We start from the raw sequence: 22,309 nt of genomic DNA on the forward strand, positions 1-22,309 counted from the left end.
TCCATGATGCAATTGATTACAGAAAATGCAAAGAAATGAAAAATACAGGTACTCGTCCACAGACTGGACTGAGACAACCAGTTTAACCTCAAGCAATCTGCCAAAAAGCTTTCTAATAATAACAGTAATGAATTACTAAGAATTGTAATATGCTATGATTTCATATCTGAAGGAAAAGGCACCAACATTAAGTCCTTGTGCATATTTCCTGTGCCACTACTGCTAGAGGTGTAAATACCCATGAAATGTAGCCACTAGATTTACTAAATGAAGAAGAGAAACAAATTACTTAAATAATAGGAAGCTACCGGCAAATTTCATCAAGCCAAGTGAGACAAGCTAAATGAACAAGATACTTTAATCATGAGTTAATTGCACTGGAGGCTGTCTGCTGCAGAGACTGACTATAAAAAGACAAAGGAAAACCAAAGCAGTCCTAGCTACATCATCACATTTTATGGGGTAATCCTGCTTTTATCAACATGTCTCCAAGAATTATATGAGTAACCCAGGAGGGAAAAACAGTCTATTCAGTCATGAGCTAAATTATAAAAAGTGCAATTTTAATAGTTAAAACTCCAAGACAAAACCAGAGGTACTGGTTCTGAAGCTCATCCTCAAAAAAAAAAAATTGTCATTCCTGCATTCTTTCCCTCTCCATACTGCTAGAATTCTCGTGTGAGTCTCGTATAAAAGCAGTATCATTCCTTTATTATGAAACCAAAGTATGTTTGAGAATAACTACAATATGTGCTTAAGTTGCTCCCAGTTTTGGTGAATTAAGATAAAGCCCAACACTTCAAATTTGAACTTAGAAACTGAACTCTTTTGTAGAGGACTGACGTATTTTATTTGGGTGCAACAAAGTAAACAGAAGTATAGATTACAGCTTCAAGCAAACAGGAAATAGATCCTAATCCTATTTTGAATAAAAATGAAAAACAAACAGAAAGAAAATAGGATGTAGTAAACAAAAGTACATTTTAAGAACATACAAGGAAAACTGATCTTGCTAGTGGTACAAAAAGGAAGAAGACTGGATTGGTTTTAGATTAGTAGGTGTCACTGACAGTTCTATGGGTCCAAATAGGTTGCTCCACAGCAGCAATATTTACTAAATACCTAGGTAAAGTACTTTCCATAATGGCAATTAATTTGTAGCCCTCCCTAAAACAAACATTAATCTTCACAATCACTATGATGGAGAACGGTATGACTTTGACATGAGTAAGAACTATTAGACATTCAAAATGTGTTTGTAAGTAAAATGAAAAGCAAATCTATCTGTACACCTCCATACTTAAATTTTCTGCAAATGTGAACGTCCTGTGTAATACAAAATGCACAGTTGCATGGGAAATGTTTGTAATTCTACTAATTAACTATGTAGAGGTTATATCCAGGTTGATCCTGTTTAGAGCTTTCTTAGGGAGTCTTCCTGGTACATTGCTAATTTTCCTGGCTTTATTTTATGCTAGTATTGATCTGTCATTCAGCACACTGGGAATGCATTATGAATACAATTTCGTTAATTCAGTGGTCTCACTGTAAGATCATTTGCCCAATGAATAGACACTGAAACATCTAGAAGTTAATTGAGTAACATGGTAGTAAATAAAATATCACATTACAGCCTCTGACAAGCTGCTAATTTGCTAGAGTTGCTACTATTTTCCACTGGCCTTTTTATATTCATACTGATTTGCACTGATGTACCTATGCCATTTTAATTGGAATTTGCTTTTTATCTGAGTATATGAAAGTTGGATTTTGATTCTTCATAGCATACAACAAGACTCATTGAACTTATAGTTTGACCTCCAGCTCTATAAGCAACAACTGACTTTTTGATTTTGTGTCTGGTCTACACCAGCCCTGGAAAGACAGCCCAGGGCTCGCTGAGGGACCAGAATGGCATTGTCAATAGGGTGCACTAAGCTCCAGCTTCCCCTTTCCCATGGTACATTTCCTTGTACTTTATAACATAGATGACCGTTGCTCTATGTTCCCATCATGAAACTTAATTTCAGGAAGAACCTAGATGGTTGGCTGTAAATTGTGGAACAGATTTGTAACAATCAGACACACTATCATGAGTACACTGAGATATTAACTGATAATGGCAATTATATAGCTCAACTGGCTCTGCAATCACCAAAACTATTGTACAGTATAAGGTGAATAAAAACTTTTCAGAAGCTGTTTATGATAATGCTCTTCATTGTGAATTAGACACAGAAGAAAAGCAATTGAACGCATTCTGAATTTGTTTTCAAATAAGAGAAAACTTTGCTTGTTGACAAAAATATATCCCCCACTCAAAAATAATCAATTGACCTATCTCCTTGTTATAATGAAATGAATGGATCCAAAAAGTAGGAAAATTTTACATATATACACATGGGTGTGTGCCCATTACCTGATAGTTATTAGCAAACAAATATGCCCGTGAACGTCTTCAAAAACATGTATTTCACAGTTTTCATAGAACATAATCTCCTAGATGTTGAAGAAGCTGTCAATATACGTTTTATGTAAACGTCATTGATTATTGCAAACCACAGTGACAGAAAAGCTCACTCAATGTAAGGAGAAAAATAAAAGTCACAGTTAATACGGAGCCCTAGAATTCAAATTTCACAACTTGTCTCATAACAGATAACTAAGCAGAAAATATACTGTGTTCTTTGTTTTCAAATCTTTTTCATAAATGCAGGAAAATCCTTTTGCCTATTCAATTTACACAACGTTTAAGGATGCATATTTGTTTTACTAACAGTCAAATCTGAAATCTATGTACATTTGTGAGAATCTTCCAGATCACATCACTATGCTTAGGATAAATCTTTCTGCATTTTTTTTAAACTAAGTAATCATTAAAACTTCTATTGCTAAAAGGGATACAAATTTAAATCATGCTATATTTATTTTCCCACATTCAAATTAAAATAACAGTTCCAGATAGATTTCTGCAAAGCAGTTTAATTGTGGTATTTTCTGTAAGTCCTGAAGAAACTATACTTCTTTTTCCAGCTTAAAGAAAATTAAGTCAGCAATAATATTGATAACTAATTTTTCTTCTCACACACTTGAGTAGATTTGAGAACTTTAAGCCAACATCGTTAATTACAGTGCATTCTAGCTGCTTGCAACATTCTTGAGTATCGATTTAGTGTACTGTTCCTCAGGGGAAAAAGTTACCTTTAATCACTCAAAGTGAACCAGACACTGAAGCATTATTGAAAGTCAAACAAGAATAACATTTGGATAGTAAAAACTTCACACCTGATGAATGTCAATATAATAACCATGTGCTGCTCTTGCAGTGATCCAGTTCTGGACATCCTCTGGGGCTTGCCCCAGTTCTCAGTCAAGCCACTGAAAAATGGCCACTAAATAGCCTCATTTCCTATATCTGGAATTACGGTAAATGAGCAAGCAGCTAAGCTCACACTCTCAGCAAGATGATCTCAGTTAGGTGTTTGAAGCCACTGTGTTTGAAGTCACTGTGCTAATCCGTATAGCTGACTTTTACCTCCTAAAGATTCATGTTTGTGATTTGACAGTCCCATTCATTGAAAGACAAGGAGAAGAAAGAAGAACTGACCTTTCTGAAACTGAAGAGGGAAGAGAGGGAGCTGTCTTTCCCTTAACTTTTGCAGGGGAAGAGCAAATTCATGTTCCCTGCTCTCCACCTGATTCTGCCTCCAAGCCAGCGTCACATTGAGAAAGCGCACATACAGGTTAGTTGCCAACAGACTCACAGAAATCTCTTTGCTTTGTTTTCATATCATCTCCTACTGTTTATTTCCTGTGGTGAGAGCACTTTACGTGTCATAGTCTCCTCCTAACTGGATGATCTAGAGTTAAGACTAACCAGCAACATAATTTTGTGCAGGTGCATGCTTTCCCTCCCTACATGCCTACACACCATACCTGCTGATAACCTGTTTGAGAGAGCTGAGTTTGCTTAGCAGGAAAATAGCATTGCTTCAAAAGAGCTGTCGAACTAATAACTTGTAATCCTTTGCCTTGAGGCTGGATCAATAGGACTGTGGTTTCAGTACTCTGCGTAGTAAGGCAGAAGGACCAGTAAGAAGGCCATCTGCTGGGAAACCAGTAAAATTTTCTGACCTTTAGTCTGTAACTATTTGTTTTACTTTAAACAGAAAATACTGAATATAAAATAATAAATACAGCTTGGTCCGGCATAAGCTGAAGAAGGTAAGTGGAGGCCTGTAAAATTGAAAGTATTTTATTTTAACTCTGCAGGCAAAGTAACAAGGGCTTGCAGGCACAGCTGATAAACAGTTATAGACTAATAATAAGCAGGATACCAGCAATTCCTCCAAGACTAACAAGGACAGGACACCTGTGCTGTGCTCGAAGAGGTGACGTGCCAGATCCAGCATTTAAAGATATGCAGTATGAGCTGAGTATCTTGGGCTGGTAACAACTGACATCTGTGTGCACTTTGTGTGGGGATAAAATAACTAACCAATTAAAACAGACAGGATTGACACTGAAAGGAGAAAACATGATCCAGTGTCTAAGGAACAAACTACAATGTACGCCAAAGGGAAGCACAGCTCAGATTCAGGATGTTGGACAGATAAACAAGCCCTTCTGCACTCACTTTTGTCACCATAAATGGTCACTATAATTTCTTCCAGTCATAGCATAAACCTTTGTAGACAGCAGGGCTTTTTACTTGAATCTAACCTTCCTTATGTTCTTAAAAATGCATGAGTTTTAGCCTTTATATATGTTTTTTTTTCTCCCCAATAACTCCCCAATAATTTTTTTTAAATTTTTGATAAGTGATTCTTCATTTCCAAATACAAACAGCAGAGCTTTCAGCTTAAAAACACCTCTCCTTGTTGTTTTATGTAATGAGATAAAGAAAGCCTGATTGAAGGAGCTATAGTGATAGAGAAAATGTACTCACCCACAGTCCAGTCCTATAAGGGGACACGAGACAGAACAGTAATGAAAACTACAGGTAAATACACTAAGCTACCACTGTGGCCTACTAAATGAAATCATAATTGCTCACTATGTCATGCTCTAATAGAAGCACATGAAGAAGAAAATTTTTAAAAGTATTTTAAGTAAAGGTGGCAACAAGTCTCCGAATTGTAAACCAATTTGATTTTTAATAGCAAAATATGTTTTCCTTAAGAGATCAGTATTTTCACCCAGAAGCAAGCTCTATGAAAAAGCTGCAGGATATTCTTCACAAAGACAAAGAATTCTCTGGCACAAGACTGAACTTTAAAGGACACGCATTCTTTTTTTTCTTTTTTCCTTTTTTTAATATATATGTATATATTAATCTTTGACTACCAGTGCACCAAGTAGGCACTGCACCTGACCAGTTTGCATCAATGAAACTGTTAACACTTCAAATGTGTTTGCGCTCTTGTGGTCACTTATGCTTTATAACCTCTCATTTTTAGCATCTTTCTCTGTTTAGAGAAATCGCCTTCTTCTGTCTCATCTACATCTTTAGAATATGGCTTCCAGTTAACAAGTAGTCAAGGAGGACAATGTATTGTAAAAGAAAAAGAAAACTCATTTCACATTAGCAATTAGCCTATTTACATTAATTATTCATTTGCCTCATTCTACAATTTCCCTGCTGTTCTTTTGTGCTTCCTTTCTCCTTGCTGCATGCTACAGCTCACATTACCTCACTTTAATACTTTGCTCCCTTCCAAGGGGAGCCATGAGTCTAAAACATTTATTTTGTTTGCTAATAACCTGCCTATGTAGACACTTTGGAACTGTAATGGCACTAGAAAAACAATTCCAAAGCCTTCAAAAGAACTGACAGACTAAAACAATCATTATGAGCTAAGTGGAGTGAATGGAGTATATGAAGACTTATTTCTTAAGGAAGAAGCTGAGCACTGAATTGGAGCTGATGAAGTATTTGAGTTTTGTCATGCATTATGAGCAGACTTGAGTTGAGACATCAATAATCAAATACAGGAACCTGCCATAGGACCTAAACGTTTAACTCCAAATACTCTTCTGTCTTTGAAAAACACTACAAGAAGGTCCAGTAGATGACTGATGGGGATCTGTTCAGCTACACCAATAGGCACTCTGTTGCTGCTGCTGCTTAAAGGCTCAAAATTAATAGATTTTTGGAAATACTAAGTTTTAAAGCCTTTATTGAGAGCATCTGTTTTGCAGAAAATTGTCACTATTTAAGCCTGACAGAGTTTCCTCTCGAAAACAAATTTCTTCTTGAAATCAATATTAGCTATGAAAAACTAAACCTTGATCCATAAACATTTGCAACATGATACTGTTATACTGAAAATGGCCTTCCCTGGCTCCCCTGACCTCAGGGCTCACTCAGCTTCTGCTTCTCGCAGAATTTTTCAGTCTTTCCTTCAACTTGCTCTGATCAGGTTCTTCACAGCTTGCCTCTCCCTTAGCTAGTAACTGCACTGCCACCCTGACTTCCTTTGAGAAAATAGTTCACCACAATACGAACCATGCTACTGCAATTACATTTTAAAGGTACGACCTTTAGGGCAGCTACGTCATGTTTCTAGATCTGTGATATCAGCCTCTGAACTTTCCTTTCAACCTCAAGGCAAGCAGAGGTCAGATAGTCCTACAGCAGATGCTCAGCAAACATGCACAAAGCCACCTCACAGGCAACATATAAATTCCTCATTTTGTCATCTTGAATTATACTCACTATACATCTGAGAGATCCCACTCATGTTGTGGATAATTAACATCAGCAATCATGAAAAATTAGCTTCAAGTAAAGCTGGGGAAATATTTAGAGATCAGCCCCTCCCCAGGCAAAAAGGAACAGTCTCCTATGTTCTGAATGGAAAATAACCAAATGCAGAATAGAATACATTACAGCAACATGTCTAACATATCTGAAGTTTCAAAAATAACAGCTGACGTAACAGTGGGAATGGGAAAAGACAACATGCTTAAACAAATTTCAAGCAGAAGAGAAAGGTGAAAGGACAAGGCAAAGACAGAGCAAACAAATCACAGAATCAGAGACTATCCCAAGTTGGAAAAGACCCACAAGGATCACTGAGTCCAACTCCTGGCTCCACACAGGACCACCATAAAAAACAAACCATATACCTGAGAGCATTGTCCAAACACTTCTTGAACTCTGGCAGGCTCAGTGCCATGACCTGAGGAGCCTCCCTGGGGAGCCTGTCCCAGTGCCCGACCACCCTCTTGGTGCAGAACCTTTTCCTAACACGCAGCCTGACCCTCCCCTGTCCCAGCACCATGCCATTCCCTCGGGTCCTGTCACTGGTCACCAGAGAGAAGAGATCAGTGCCTTGTAATATTATTAATATAACTGGAAATATTATTACCTGTTTCAGACACCAACATCTTTTTTTTATATCACAGAACGGTTGAAGACTTATGGGAGAAAGACATCTGTAATTTTTTTTTGCCAAAAGGAACAGAAATCAAAGTGTCTAATGGCTGCAGTAAACTGAAAACTCCGGTTGTTTGCTAATGTTTGTGATAAGAGTTTGGAAAAACATATGGGGAAGGGTAGTAATTTTGACTTGACTTGGCAGGAGCTGCACAGAGATTTAAAAAGAAAATTCTAGTTCAAAGCTAAACCTGGTTGAAACAATGAGGCTGTCTCCCTTAATAGCCCTTTTAAAAGTCAGACCTCTCATCCTAAACCCCATATCATTTCCCTATTTTTAAAGTGTACCAGCAATGGCAAAGCATGCTCTGAATTTGTATTTTTAAAAAGTTTCATATATCTTGATACAACATGAGGATCCACTTGTAAGTTAGAATTCGTCTGCCCATATTTGTCAATTAGTAGGTAAGAAAGCAGAACATGGTTATTAATTTCCTTATTATTACAATGATCAAAATTTAGACCAATTTTCTTGTTTTCATAGTGAAGCACTTGAAGGCATGCTTCTTTTCACCCAAAATTTAGGTATCTATTAAATAATACAAAAGAAAGAGTTGGTTTTTGTACCAAAGATATAGACACCACTTACGTCATATCTCAGTAACACCTGAATTGCTTGTTCTGATTCTTTTTTATTCTAGGAGCTGGAGATATAAACGGTACTGTGGTCACTGAGTGATCACAAGCCACTTAAAAAAAATTTATTGCTTGCCAATCCAACTGAAGTAAAGATCATCTAATTTTATGATTTTTGAAGAGATTAAAAATGGTTTTAAGTTGTAAAGCACATTTATAATTAGATTTAAAAAGAATACCAAATTTTCATTACAAAAAATTTAAAAAGCATCCTGTATTCCCACCAGAGCTGCAGAAGGCACAGCTAAAACAGCTAACCCAGTAAACAGATACCAAAGCAGTACTTGTGAAGATCTCTGCAAAGAAAACTACTGAGCTTTGTACTGGAGATCTATCTTAATTATCTTTATCAGCCTTCTTGACTGGAAGGAGGACAAATGAGATACTTTGCTCACTTTTATAAATGTCAGTGGATAGTCACTGTACCTAAGATATGAACAGTATGATCTAAGGGACTAAAGAAAGATTATGAATTCCTCCATTGTTGCAGTGATTCAGAGATTATCCCAAAAGTCACTTAAGTTGGTAAAAAGACTTCATAGGCATTAGCTTAAGCCCCGATGCCTTCTTAATTAAAGGCATGAATTATATTCATAACTATTAATTTTGGTTTATATGGATGTGAGTTCCCACAAGCAGGGAAAACATCTACCATTGGATCACACAGAAAGATCATAGAGAAGGTGGTAGAAAATCCTTCTGAATAATGTCCACAGATGAAATTTTAATCAGCTTATCTCTCAGAAAGAAGGAACACCAAATATCTTTTGTAAGACAACAAAAAGCAAACAAACAAAACAACAACAACAAAACCACCACCTGTCTGCATCATTGTTCATAAGCAATGGAAGAATGTTCCATTTGCAGGGGAGGCGTGACTGACTTCAGTATTTTTGACTAACTAGGCCCATGAAAATTGCAGCTTCCTGAAGTCTTCTAAGACATAAGGACTGGTACATCATAAAATGAAATCTGAAATCCATTGAAGACTAAACTTCTTCAGAAACCTTTCTTGCCTGGTTCAGTTCAGAAATTCCACACGTCTTGTGAGCATAAGTGCTCACAGAATCATGAAAATAGAATCGAGGTCAGTTTAGTGATTTGAACAAAGAAATATCAGACTCATCAAAAGCAGCTGTGATTTAACACTGGGATTTAACTTTAAAGTCCTTTCAGTCCTTCAATTATGTCGGTCCTTCAATTATTCCAGCTTAACAGCGAGAATTATTATTTTTTTTCATATTTAAGTATAACGAATATAAAGTGCCTATGAAAACAAGAATGTCTTACCTGTGAATTTGACACAAAAGATTCAGCTGCGTAACAAATGCTATACAAACCAAAAACTACAGAGAATCTAGGAACTCCAGCAGATATGACAGACACAGACACAGACACAGACACAGATTTCTAGGTTGGAAGAGACCTCAAGATCATCGAGTCCAACCTCCGACCTAACACTAACTACTCCACTAAACCATATCGCTAAGCTCTACATCTAAACGTCTTTTAAAGACCTCCAGGGATGGTGACTCCACCACCTCCCTGGGCAGCCCGTTCCAATGCTTAATAACCCTTTCGGTAAAGAAGTACTTCCTAACATCCAACCTAAAACTCCCCTGTCGCAACTTTCGCCCATTCCCCCTCGTCCTGTCACCAGGCACGTGGGAGAACAGACCAGCCCCCACCTCTCTACAGCCTCCTTTAAGGTAACTGTAGAGAGCGATAAGGTCGCCCCTGAGCCTCCTCTTCTCCAGACTGAACAACCCCAGCTCCCTCAGCTGCTCCTCGTAAGACTTGTTCTCCAGACCCCTCACCAGCTTGGTCGCCCTTCTCTGGACTCGCTCGAGCACGTCCATGTCCTTCCTGTAGCGAGGGGCCCAAAACTGAACACAGTACTCGAGGTGCGGCCTCACCAGAGCCAAGTACAGGGGGACAATCACTTCCCTAGACCTGCTGCTTCTTATACAGGCCAGGATGCTGTTGGCCTTCTTGGCCACCTGAGCACACTGCTGGCTCATATTCAGCCGACTATCAACCAATACTCCCAGGTCCTTCTCGGCCAGGCAACTTTCCAGCCACTCATCTCCCAGCCTGTAGCTCTGCTTGGGGTTGTTGCGCCCCAGGTGCAGGACCCGGCACTTGGCCTTGTTGAACTCCATACAGTTGACCTCAGCCCATCGCTCCAGCCTATCCAGATCCTCCTGCAGAGCCTTCCTGCCCTCGAGCAGATCGACACACGCACTTAGCTTGGTGTCATCTGCAAACTTACTGAGGGTGCGCTGGACGCCTTCATCCAGATCATCGATAAAGATATTAAAGAGGACAAATGAAGATGACGCCAGCTTATGGATTTGAGCAGGAATTGTTTTCCCCATTTTATGAAAACTGCCTAAAAGCATAAAATCCCAAGCCATTCTAAGAAAAATTAAGACCTTTCAATGCTTTTTGTTTGCAAAAGAAAGAAAAAAAAAAAAAGCTACCCTGGTTTACAAAGTACAACGAGGGTTAGACATGAGTTTGAGACATTCTTGCAAATCAGATAAAGCAAAGACTTAATATCAGTCATCCACCTAAAATATAACTATGGTATTTGCCAGTTTGCCATTTTTAGAGTCCTTCCCACCCTATATTTGTCTCATTCCTTTTGCTTGGCTTGCTATATTACAGCAAGTATATTTTTATCAAAATATTCCTGTAAAATATTTGTTATTTGAGCCATATATTAATCTACTTAACCAGGAAAAAAAAAACAGGAAATCATATGCTAATAATAGGAATGAGGCAAAAAAGTTTAACAGGCACCAGGCTTCACAATGTCAGTAGACATTCCTTTCTATGATGAAAGCTGGCAAGATTTACTTCCTGAATGTATGCTCACAGCTCTGTTATATGAGAAAGTATGGATCAGCGTATTACCATGAAACCATTGCGCAATCCTGTTGGTGTTCCTCTCAAACCCAGCACGTCGAGGTACCTGCTCTTCTTTGAACCAACGAATGATGACTTCTCGAGAAAAGGGTCTAGATGGGCGCTCCCAGATGTTACTACATATAATGACAAATTAGTATAGAAGACAGTCATATAAAGAATTAGCAGTGTAAGAAAGCAAGGGACAATATAAATATAAATCTATTTTGCGTGTATTTTCAAATATACATATAAAAATACAGGATGTTCGGTATAATTGCTGTTCAGTATAGCTCACTGAACAATTTTAACCTTTTTTGATTTGTTAAAATTCTTTTGAGTTTTTAGGGAAATCAGAATATTTTGCAATGGAACTGTAAACCTTTTCTTAAGCAAATAACTGTAAGTGAAAAACAATTTACCACAAAACATCCAATGAACATTTCAGCCAGCTTTCCTATTCAACCTTATTTTTATTCCAATTTACATATCAACAAGCAGGTTGGTTGGTTTTTTTTTTGTTTTTTTTTCTGCTTAAAATATACTTCTTTGCGCTGGCAGGAATTTCTAAATCAGAATCATCTGTAATAGGTTCTGTACCTAAAACATTAAGCCTGATAGAGGGAATGTTTTGTTTAAGCTATGTCACCTTTGCATTCTCTCTGCCAGCCTCCCTTACTACTTTCTAAGCAATTTATATTATATGAGCTACTAAAAGGCAAGTCAGGTAAAATATGAGTAAAATGCATCCTGCTACCTCAGATAAAGACTAAGAGTACATCTATAATATCAAATTGAATTGTGACTACATCCCAATTAAACATACAGTCTCATTTACCCTGGCAATAGTAATAAAAGGTAGGTTTTACAATGGACTTCTGTATAGTTTGAAATCCCATAGGTTTTTGGGTGCTCATACTCTTGCCACAAATTACCAAATCTTCATTGCTGTTTTTAAGGCAAAGAAGGTAAGGCTAGAGGGGGTATGTCTACTTGTACGATAATTTCATTTTCATTTGACAAGACAGACATAGTTTTCACAGGGACCAGTACAGTAGCTGGCTACATATTTCTTGCTTCCTACTCTGACTGCCACAGAGCTGCCATGTAATGTTGTGTATTTCCAGACAATGTAATGAAGAACTAGTACTAAAATCAGGATGTCAGCTCAGAAGGCACCAAACAGCATTAAACTAGTTTGTGAGATAATCAAGAACCCTCAAAAAACAATCGAAGTTCATCAATTCTTTACAGCAAACTTCCCTTTAGAAAGGATTAAAGCAAAAAGATGTCTGCTTGATGATCTGAAACTGAGCCCTTTCAGCTAGTCTTACTAAAAGCAGTGATCAAGCTTGTTGAAATCCATTGATGAAGCCCACAGTGAAAGTAACACTTATTGCTAAATTACACAAACGTATAAGTAGATCTGACCAGTGTTCATTATAGAATTTGAAGACACAAACATATGAATAAGGGGAGAAAGTGAAGATTCAGCTATAGATATGCACTTACACAAACAAAAACCCTACATATGCTTCTTATTTCAGCATTTTAATATCTTTCTTCTAAAAAGATACAGGAAACCCTTTGAGTTCCAGGGCCCTACAATCTGTTTCCATTCCTCAACTCATTTCTCTATTATTCTGTTTAGTTTGGAAAGACCTGTCAAACTGATCATTTTTTCTGCCCTAGGCCAAATCTCAAAATTACCATCCATCATTTTCTATACTGCTGCTGTGCTCAAGCATGTCCAGTCAGACAGGAAGAGAGAAAAACAGCCACAAAACTAAAAAAAAAATAAAAATAATTAAATAAATAAATTAATAATAATAATTAAAAAAAAGTGAGTGAGCAGGCCAAATAGAGAACCATTGTGAAGAGAACACTCAGCAGAACAAGGGAGAGTAGGAAGAAATGGAATGAAAGATTTCTAAACTACATAAAAAATCACAAGAAATGGAGACCTCAAGCAAAAATAAAATAATATTATTTTCATGTGACTTTTAAAAGAAAATGCAGGACAAGTTAAAAACTACAGGAACTATGCTTCACACTGAAAAACTAGAGATCTAGCATTGAACCTGCATTCCCTAGAGGCTAAATGTCTGCCTTACACCAATGGTAAATAGCAACATCTCCTCCTTGATTTCCCAGGCTACTGGCAAAGGAAAATTTTAGATACTTTCTCTTAGAATAAAATCATAGAATCGTCTAGGTTGGAAGTTATCTTCAAGATCCTCAAGTCCAACCATCAACATGAACTCCAACCTGAGTCCCAACAGCCGATATTTGCAAATGTAGCTCATTTACGCTCACACTGAAAATATTTAAATGTTGGAATTGCTTGATAGAAGCTTCATCATACTGGTGATAGGTGTGAGAAGGTCAATTATATAAATTTATTTGTATGCAGTATCGCAGCACATGTTTAAAGCATAGCTTATAATAGATAAACAGTATTGAACATCAACTGGATAATGATCAGAACATTCTCCAGATTTTTTTTTTCAACCCTTTTTTCAAAAAGTTCATATCCAGTACTACTAAATTCTATTGTAAGTAACCTCATTTCAGAAGCTCAGAAATTCTGGTTAAAAGTTATAGACCTTTTTTTTTTTTTTTTTTTTAAACATTTGCCACTTTTACTAGTGTTTATATTACTCCATTTCAAAGAAAACTTTTAAGTAGTTTGGAAAAATACCTAGAGCATTCCTCTGACAAGTTGATTTGATGGTAATATTAGATATCCTGTTCTCTTTCAGACAGTGAAATTCTGATTCCTTCTCAAACTGGGAGTTTTGGCTGCTAGTATCGGAAATTCTCTGCATTTCAACACAATACAGCAAAGAACTTATTTGTCAGAGCAGAACAGATTTCCAAACGAGAAGGGATTCATTCTCTCTGGTGGTGACTGGTAAAGAAAAACTTGATTTAATGGCACTCTTTCCTTTCTGAGTTTGGATATTTGTTGTTGGGATTATTTTAGCATTTAATGCTAAAACATCCTGACAGTGTTCACATTGTCATTATCACCACATGAAGCCAAATTAATGGCATAAGATATAACCAGGAAAACAGTGACTAATCAACTTTCTAGCACCCATCTGCCAGTTTGAATCTTTTTCCTCTTCCGCAATTCATGGCATTTCATGAATAGCCAGATGAAACGTTAATAAACAGAAAAGAAAACAAAGACACTTTATTTTGCCTAAAGAAAACTTAAATCCCCTGAAACTTAGGAGCATGACAGCTCTCTGTAAAATGTTCCAAAGATCCGCTAAGTGGCGGGCAGTTTTAGGCCTAAGGGTTAAGACCTGCCTAAGAATTTGTCCACTTGACTTTCTCCATATCACAACCTTGCATACCGATCTAATACTAACTTCTGAAGGACTCATTGCTGTCTGTGTGGACTCTAAAAAATTTGTCTGAAAAATAAATGGCATTTAGTTTACGTTAAGTATGCAGCCTGTTTCCACTTTTTTACAAAATATTCTTGTTGTGGTCTTTGTGAAACAGCAAGACTGTGAGAATATCTAAAAACTGAAGAAGAGCTTGTTGAAATGGTGGGGATTGAAGAGGGAGCAGTTCAACAGAAATTGTATTTCAAAGTCACTCTTGTACAAACTAACCTGGATGCTGCAGAGAGAGACAGCAAAGGACTTGTACTGTTGCAGTTCAGTTTTGTCTCCTGTTCATTATTCAGGCTTGTCCCCTGGAACAAATTACTCAGACCAGCCACTCTTCCCTTCTGGATGGCTCGCAAGGATTGCCGTCGGTATTCATCCCTTGCCCTGCGTGCTTTGTGGCTCCTTTCCTCATCTGCGGCTTTGGAGCGACGCACTGGGTGGAATGAATGGGAAAGGTGGGGAGGAGAGACTTTAGAAATACTAACAGCCATTTACCCTTTTCCTTATTAAACAACTTACTACATTTATTCTTCACATTCCCTGATTTTAAGGACATTCCAATTACAATGCACCATAAAAGAGATAACGGAATAACCTTCCTAATGCTTCAAATACAGGCCCACCACTAGAAGAAGGATGCCAGACTTGAGCTGTCAATGACCTGATCACTGCTGGCAATAACTGAGCCTCCACATTACGATTACATCTGACACTTGCATTGGGTGCAATAAGAGAAATTTTGCTGCAAGACATCTTTTCGACTGGTAGTACATCAAGTTTTACATTTCAACAGAGAATATTAACTATCACTTGATTTTAAGTCTGTGCTTAACAGAATTCATTGCAGCTATGCACATAACTGGAATTGCAGGAGGTTCTTCCAAAACACACAATTACTTAACATTTAGGTTGCACTTTTTGTTGTTAATGCCGCTTTCTTTCTGAAGGCAGACGCTATCTTCATTAAATTATTTCAAATCATAGAAGTCTCCATCTTGAAAACTCCAGTCTAAAAATGGTTGCAGGAACAACAGAGGAATAAATAGCCATTGTAAAGGGCACGCTGATGCTATGGATGGGATTGTCTCCCACTTCAGTCTCTGAGATTGGATATAAAAAACCAGAATCTGTTCTGGCAGATTTAATACACACCTATCAATGGCACCGACCAGGGATACATAAGTAAATCAAACTAATTTCCATAAACTGAAATGATGGAACGGCAACTCTGGCCATTGCAGGTCAGACATCTTTCACTAAAGCTTCTTTATTTAAAAAATAGTGTACAGTCCTGTTGTCAAAATGGTGTGACTTAAATGCACCAAGAATTGTACTGCAAATATTTGTCACCTATCAGCTCTTTCCTGGTGCCTCAAGCTCCATTTTGATGATTTTTTGAGACACAAATAACTTCAGGCAGGCAAATTATTCCAGTGCAAAACAAATCTTTAACATGCAGTGAAGCAAATATTAAAGCAGCAAGCTATTGCCTCCAGTAGCAATTATCAATCCTGCCATGACTATCCTGGCTTAGATCATACCCAATTCATAAAGCGCACACGCTATTTCTTACTCTACTGTGGTTGTACCTGTGACCAGGAATACATGATATAATACCAGACAGATGCATTTCGTTAGGCTGTCTGCATGCCTCTCATTTACACTCCTGAATTAAAGCAAGCACAAGTACAAATGGATCTGTCTGAATTATGAAAAGGTTTAATGGAATCAAGAAATAAAAGTGCTTAACAGAAAATGAAACAAAATAAAACCCTCTGGGTATATGAAGGAGTGAGAGGAGACCTTAAAGTTTAGCTATATAATCTTATTATAGGTAGAAAGGTATACAGGGCTAAAAACTAATCAAGAGAGCATAATAAATGAGTCATAGGCGTTTCCTATGTACACAACTGGTAGGATTTCAGTTTCACTTAACTACACACCCTGCAGTCTTAGCCAAATGCAGTAACAAACAGCCATACTGTACAGAAAACTGAGTAATAGGTTTCACTATTTATCTTCCAGGTCATTATTTTTAAGGGTACATAATCTTATCTAAATATGCTACTTCAATAGGTCAAGTGTACTAGGTACAAAATTTCTGTGATTTATCCTTTGTAGAGCCACTGAGTAATGACTGGTTTAAACATGGACTTTGTGTCTGCATAATGTGAAAGACAGCAAGGAAGATGAGTACAATGCTGCTTGGTGAGACATTTAGAAACCAGTCATTGTTTGTTACAATTGCAGTATACAGATTGAGGGCAGACTGCCTGGAGCTTTTTGGGATTCTTTTCTACTGATGTACAGGCTGATTGGTAAGGAAAAAGGCATGGTGTCTTCATGCCCCAGTTTCCTCAGCAATAGATACTTTTTTCAGTAGACATTTCTTCTGTCTTTTCACTAGCTAATGAACCTAAACCATCAGAAGCCTGTGACCTGGACTAAATTTTCCCACCCAGTATCAAATTTTAATATTTCTTATCTCAAAATAATGGGAAGAGCTAACAGTTTGCAACTGTCAAATACTAACATTCAGAAAATATTTTGAAAGGATATCTGACATGCAATGTTCCCTATCCCTACACATATAGATATATGCATATTTCTATATACGTATGTAAATGTTTGTATATCTGCATATGTATCTGTACATATATATATATAGGGATAGAGAAGGCTGCACATCAGATATCTATGTATCAATGTATTCTTATACACATGTATATATATACATGCATACATAATGTAAGCATCTCTTTCACATGAGGAAGAATTTTTACTAAAATTCTCCAGCTGAAGTGTCTGAACATCATGGTCCATAGGGATGCATACGGTCTCTTAATCCATTTTTAAATTATTGATTGGCTGTCAGAAGACACTTTTATAGTAAATTTACTTTTGGCATGACCCTTGTGCAAAGCATCAATGTCAATAATCATTTTTTTCTGTGAGGAGACTGGATATTTGAATATCTCCTGTCCTCAAAAATCTCTGAATCACTGCTATAGGTCCATCTATCTAGCATCAAGAATTACTACAAATAAATATATATATATATATATATATACAATTTATATTATATTCCTCTTCTTTTTATATTACAGAATAATGCCAAGACAGTCGAGACTGGGAAATGAGGAATTTGATTGATTTATCAAGCTTGCACAGAAAATCCACAATTCAGCCAGGTCCCCTGAGTCCATCTCCAGCACCAGTCTTCTTTTCGTAAGCTGGTCATACCAAGAAGAGGTACATCCTCCTTCAGCTCAGGTACAATTCAGCCCACTTCTTCCCTGATGGCATTATCTTGTGTAGAAATGCTGACCTGTTTGTATCTGCTAGGTACCGATATGATCATAGTTGCAGTAGGCTAAATAATGGGTTAATGAACCCTCCTGGAAAACTGATAAAAAGACAGAGACCTCTGTCATGATTAGGCTGTTATCATTACTAGAAATAACTAGCTTAAAGCTGGTTTGGATGCTTCTACATGATCTGCAGTGTGAACATACTCTAACAACAAGGAAGAAACTGCAAGGCTTGTGCATGCAATAGCTCTCATGATCTTACAGGTCTTAATTTGAGTTTGCTTTATCTTGAGCACTTTATGAGAACCTATAATTTCTCTGTGCTAATCTAAATGATCTTTTGAGTGAAAATGCAACATTACCTTCTATATTTTCAGTTAGGATTTGGAAATCCCTATTTACAGTCCTGGCAAGGTTCTAACACCAAATCATTTGATAGAGATGAAGATTAATTTCTCCTGTGCTGGGGCTGAATTTGAGTCACTTCATTTATGAAAGACTAGGCACTCTCCATTTTCCATTTTCTCTAACATATTTTGTGATTTTGAAGGGCTGTGAATTACAGTCAGAGCTATGCAAAAGTAAAAAAAAAAAAAAAAAAAAAGGCCATGAACGTGTATCCTTTTTTAAAATATTTAGTTTAATTTTACCCTCATTAATAATTCTTGAAAGCTTGTTTATGAGTAATTAGAAATGACTACTTAAAAATAAAATTCAATTTTCAGATTTTCTGAGTGCACATACAAATCACATGGTATTTTTCTGCTTCTTAATTGAAAATAACTTCCCACAAATATTCTGTAATGTGGTTCCAATTCAGCAATCTTTATCTGAAAGCATGTGAATAATCCCATCCCTATTCAACAATGCACTCTGAGACCAGCTGAAGCTCAAAGAGCAAATACTTAAGGTTGAGCACTTGCTTACTTAACTGTACAGCTGAATAGGGAACTATTCACTTTAAAATTCAGCATTGCATCAAATACTGCTCCTGCCAGTAAACTCACTACAATTGCTGTGGAAGGCAAGTACCAAAAGAACATAAATTCCTTTAAAACTCAGACAAAAAAAAAAGTTCATAAGAATAGTTTGTAGAAAAACGTAATGATGGCCATAACGGGTCAGACTGGTATCCTGTTTCCAACAAAGACCAAAAGTTGGTGCTTCAGAAAATATATAAAAATAGAGCAAGTCACTCAATTCTGTTTGCACTTGTACTGGCATAATGTCTGTCTGGAAGTGAGTGCAGCTGGTCAGACAGTATCTGAGCAATTCATTGCTTGTTACAGCTTGCAGGAGGTTGGGAGTATACTAACAATATGCCTTTTGCACTATTCAATCAGATGAATACTTATGCTACAAGTTTTTCTATAATGTTTTACAAATCCCTTTTCTACTGTCACACAACATAGAGTCACACTCAGAGACTCTGGCTTCGGGTATTATTTATTGAATACTCTAGAAACATACAAAATGGAACAGCCTGAGAAAGGTTCAAAACTAATCAGAATATATACACTCCTCCATCCAAGTTTAGCCTTAGTTCTCACTTCTCAGTTTCACAGAATAGGAGCTTTGAACAGAGGATTTTTTGAATCAGCCTTTTCTACTATTCATCTTCTCATTTGGCAACCTATATGCTTCCTCCATATATTACCTTGCAACGGCCCTCTAAAACACCCCAACATATATCTACTTCATGAAATCGAAGTGTGTAATTGTTCCTACACCATCATTATTTCCTTGTAGCACTTTCTCAAGTTATTCCACGTTTGTCATTTAGTATATTAAAAAGCACTGAAATTATGTATTTCAATTAACACAGTAGTTCTGTGGGCTTTTATTGTTATTTGGCACAATCAGGCAAACCGCAGAAGCAAACTGAACTGAACAACAGAAACTAATATTAGCAACACTTTGCTTATTGCCTTGGCAATAAACAGCTGAGGGATAATGTGATGAGGAGAGATGAATCCTCATCACATTCTAAATTGCACCTACTAAATAAATTAGTAGTGTCATCAATATCATTGCAACATTTGCTCTCCACAATAGCTGCTCTAGCACGGCTGCTCCTCTTCAGTACTGACCCCAGCACTGTTGAATATGAAGGGCTGACTTCAAGGAGATAAGACACAAAGGATCCTGGCCTTGTTCCTAATGGGCAATATGGTCTATCACAGGTGTTTAGGAGACAAAAGATGTTAATATTACATCCGCTTAGACCTCTCTTATGTATTCCTGCATTTATTTATTGCTTAGAAAAGATGACAAATGGACAGCTTTGCCTATCTTGACTAAATTGCCTCTCAGTGTCTCAAAGGAATTTATGAAGACAAAATGAAAGGGGAAAAAAATCCCTGGAACTGAATTCAAAAGTGAAAAGTGTGGTGAACCTGAGATACTAGCTGATTCCTGAGCAGTTTAAGATGTTTATATGTCCAGATATTTGTTGTTACCTGTCTGCTGGAGGTTCTGGTTTTTCAGTAAAGTTAGAGAAACAAAAGATGTGAACATCTTCCTCAGGAAGCTCGATGCAGTCTGATGGCAGACTCTAAACCAGCGCAGGAACTGGTTTCAGCTAAGGCACTAAACACTGCATCTTCATATCTTAAACTGTCACAGCCATCTGCTAATGGAAGGCAGTTCTAAGCCCTCAAACCAGCTGGGATAAATTGAGACACTGAGATAAGCATAAGAGGATAAACAAGGACATGATACACTCTAGTCATTAGTCTGCAGTTAGTTTAATGCTAAATCAATTCCTGATAACAGCATAAACTGTGACAGCACAGAATTTATAGTAGGCTGCAAAACTCAACCAGCTAGATGGTGCTGACCTTTTGTTTTGCCACAGCAGCACTATTATGGGTGACCACGCTAGGTATCAAAAGTACACGAGCTGCAGTCAGTCATCCTTTTGACCACAACCACACATCAATATAAATAGTGAAGTATAGAGACTGAGGGTGACAAAGGATGGACCGATAATTTAGAATTCCTTCAAAGCATAGAGAATGCTCCAAACAAAGCTTACACAAGAAAAAATACTGGTTGTAAATTATATCGGTCAGCATATGGTGCAGTTGAAAGTGTTCTGACTGACACAGACTGCCATTACAGAAATCATGGTCAAAGCATTTCATAGCTTGTTCCTTTTCTCTCTGCCTCTTCCCATAATTTCTCTATTGTATTTCTGGTATCTGTCCCTCCACAACCTGCATTCCTTGACAAAACCGAAACAACAATTTCAAAGCTTCAGTTACCTCTTTAATACATAAAAGTAAAATAATTGCAATAGTAAGAAAATTATATCTATTTTTAGTGAAGTTTATAGTATTTTATTTTGTTGCCAAGTTCAGTATAAAAATAGGCTGGATTTTTTCTTTATAACGTAGTTGCAAATGTATTTTCTTTCCTTGTCTACCATCAAAGAAATCCTAAAGTACACAATACCATCCTGTATGCCAGGTTGCCAGCTGATGCTAATTGACAAGACCTCATTTTCTAGAAAACTAAAGACTATTTTTGACCTAACTTACTCTGCTGTTAAATGCTCAAAATATAGAAAGCATCAATTTTCCTTTCAGAATAAGCTCATACACCTGGATTTAGATAATTCTCCAGAGAACAATTACATTTTCCTTATTGACAGTGCAATATACAGAGGTTTTATTGATCAAAAATGGGCATACCATGCTACCAGCTTGGAAAATGGCACCAGTACATCTTATATAAATTTAATTAATTTTGTACAGAATGATTAGTTATTACATCAATCCCAGGTAATAGGACTTCAGTAACTAGTCTTTGGGAACTCCTGAAATGAGTAGTAAAACCATTAAATAAACTCATAGCATATTTTGAAACATTACTTTTACTTTTGTCAGGAAATAAGTTACACTACAGCAATATTTTTCCTACTTCGTGAGGTATTTCATGCAATGCACATTCTGTCAGCTCTCTAAAGCTCTATTTTCAGTATTAGTTGATTAAACTCTAATATCCCCTAAATAAAGCTAAAACTTTCCAAACATCACATTTTCTTTTTCTGCAAAGTAATCAAATCAGTTTAGCTGTGGGAAATAAAAATATTCTCCTCCCAACAAAAATTCTTACTGCAATTCTTACTGCAAATAAAACAATTCTTACTGCAAATAAATTTCCTAATTCTAAAGTTAGTTATACAATAGACTCCAGATAAAGTAGACATTTTGCTTTTTATTCACAGTAACTTATTAAGTATGCCTTATTACCCTGGTGTGGGCTTTTCCTTATCTACAGTGTGTATACAAACATAGAGTCATATAGTTGTTCTGTTCCTTACAGGTTTTTAAAAAACACTAATATATTTTTAAATAGATCATGATGATGATATCAATAAAGAATTTCAGGGTGATTAAAAAGAAACAGAATCTCCATACACTGAGAACATCATCGTAAGTATTTTTTTCAGGGCAACAATCTAAGTGTTATTTACTGTAATCCTTCAAAATGAAGTGAGTTTGAGTGCTGAAATCATAGCTTGACCCCATCACCATATGGAAGGAATCAAAATACAAATCAAGACAGATTTTACCTCTTCAGAGATAGTTGAGGACAAG

At 36.9% G+C, this 22,309-nt stretch overlaps 1 protein-coding gene across 2 annotated transcripts in view; it reads right to left on the reverse strand.

The window, feature by feature from the left end:
* Positions 1-22,309, reverse strand: part of SH2D4B (SH2 domain containing 4B) — a 119,604-nt gene that overhangs the window by 19,682 nt on the left and 77,613 nt on the right. For both annotated transcript variants that reach the window (XM_050712099.1, XM_035544713.2), the window contains 2 exons: positions 14,617-14,827; positions 10,997-11,124 (listed from right to left, as the gene is read on the reverse strand). In XM_050712099.1, coding sequence (XP_050568056.1) covers positions 10,997-11,124; positions 14,617-14,827 — 339 coding nt within the window. The remainder of the gene's footprint in view (positions 1-10,996; positions 11,125-14,616; positions 14,828-22,309) is intronic.

The sequence above is a fragment of the Cygnus atratus genome, chromosome 7 (genome assembly GCF_013377495.2).
Source record: "Cygnus atratus isolate AKBS03 ecotype Queensland, Australia chromosome 7, CAtr_DNAZoo_HiC_assembly, whole genome shotgun sequence".
In the NCBI taxonomy this organism is placed as follows: Eukaryota; Metazoa; Chordata; class Aves; order Anseriformes; family Anatidae; genus Cygnus; species Cygnus atratus.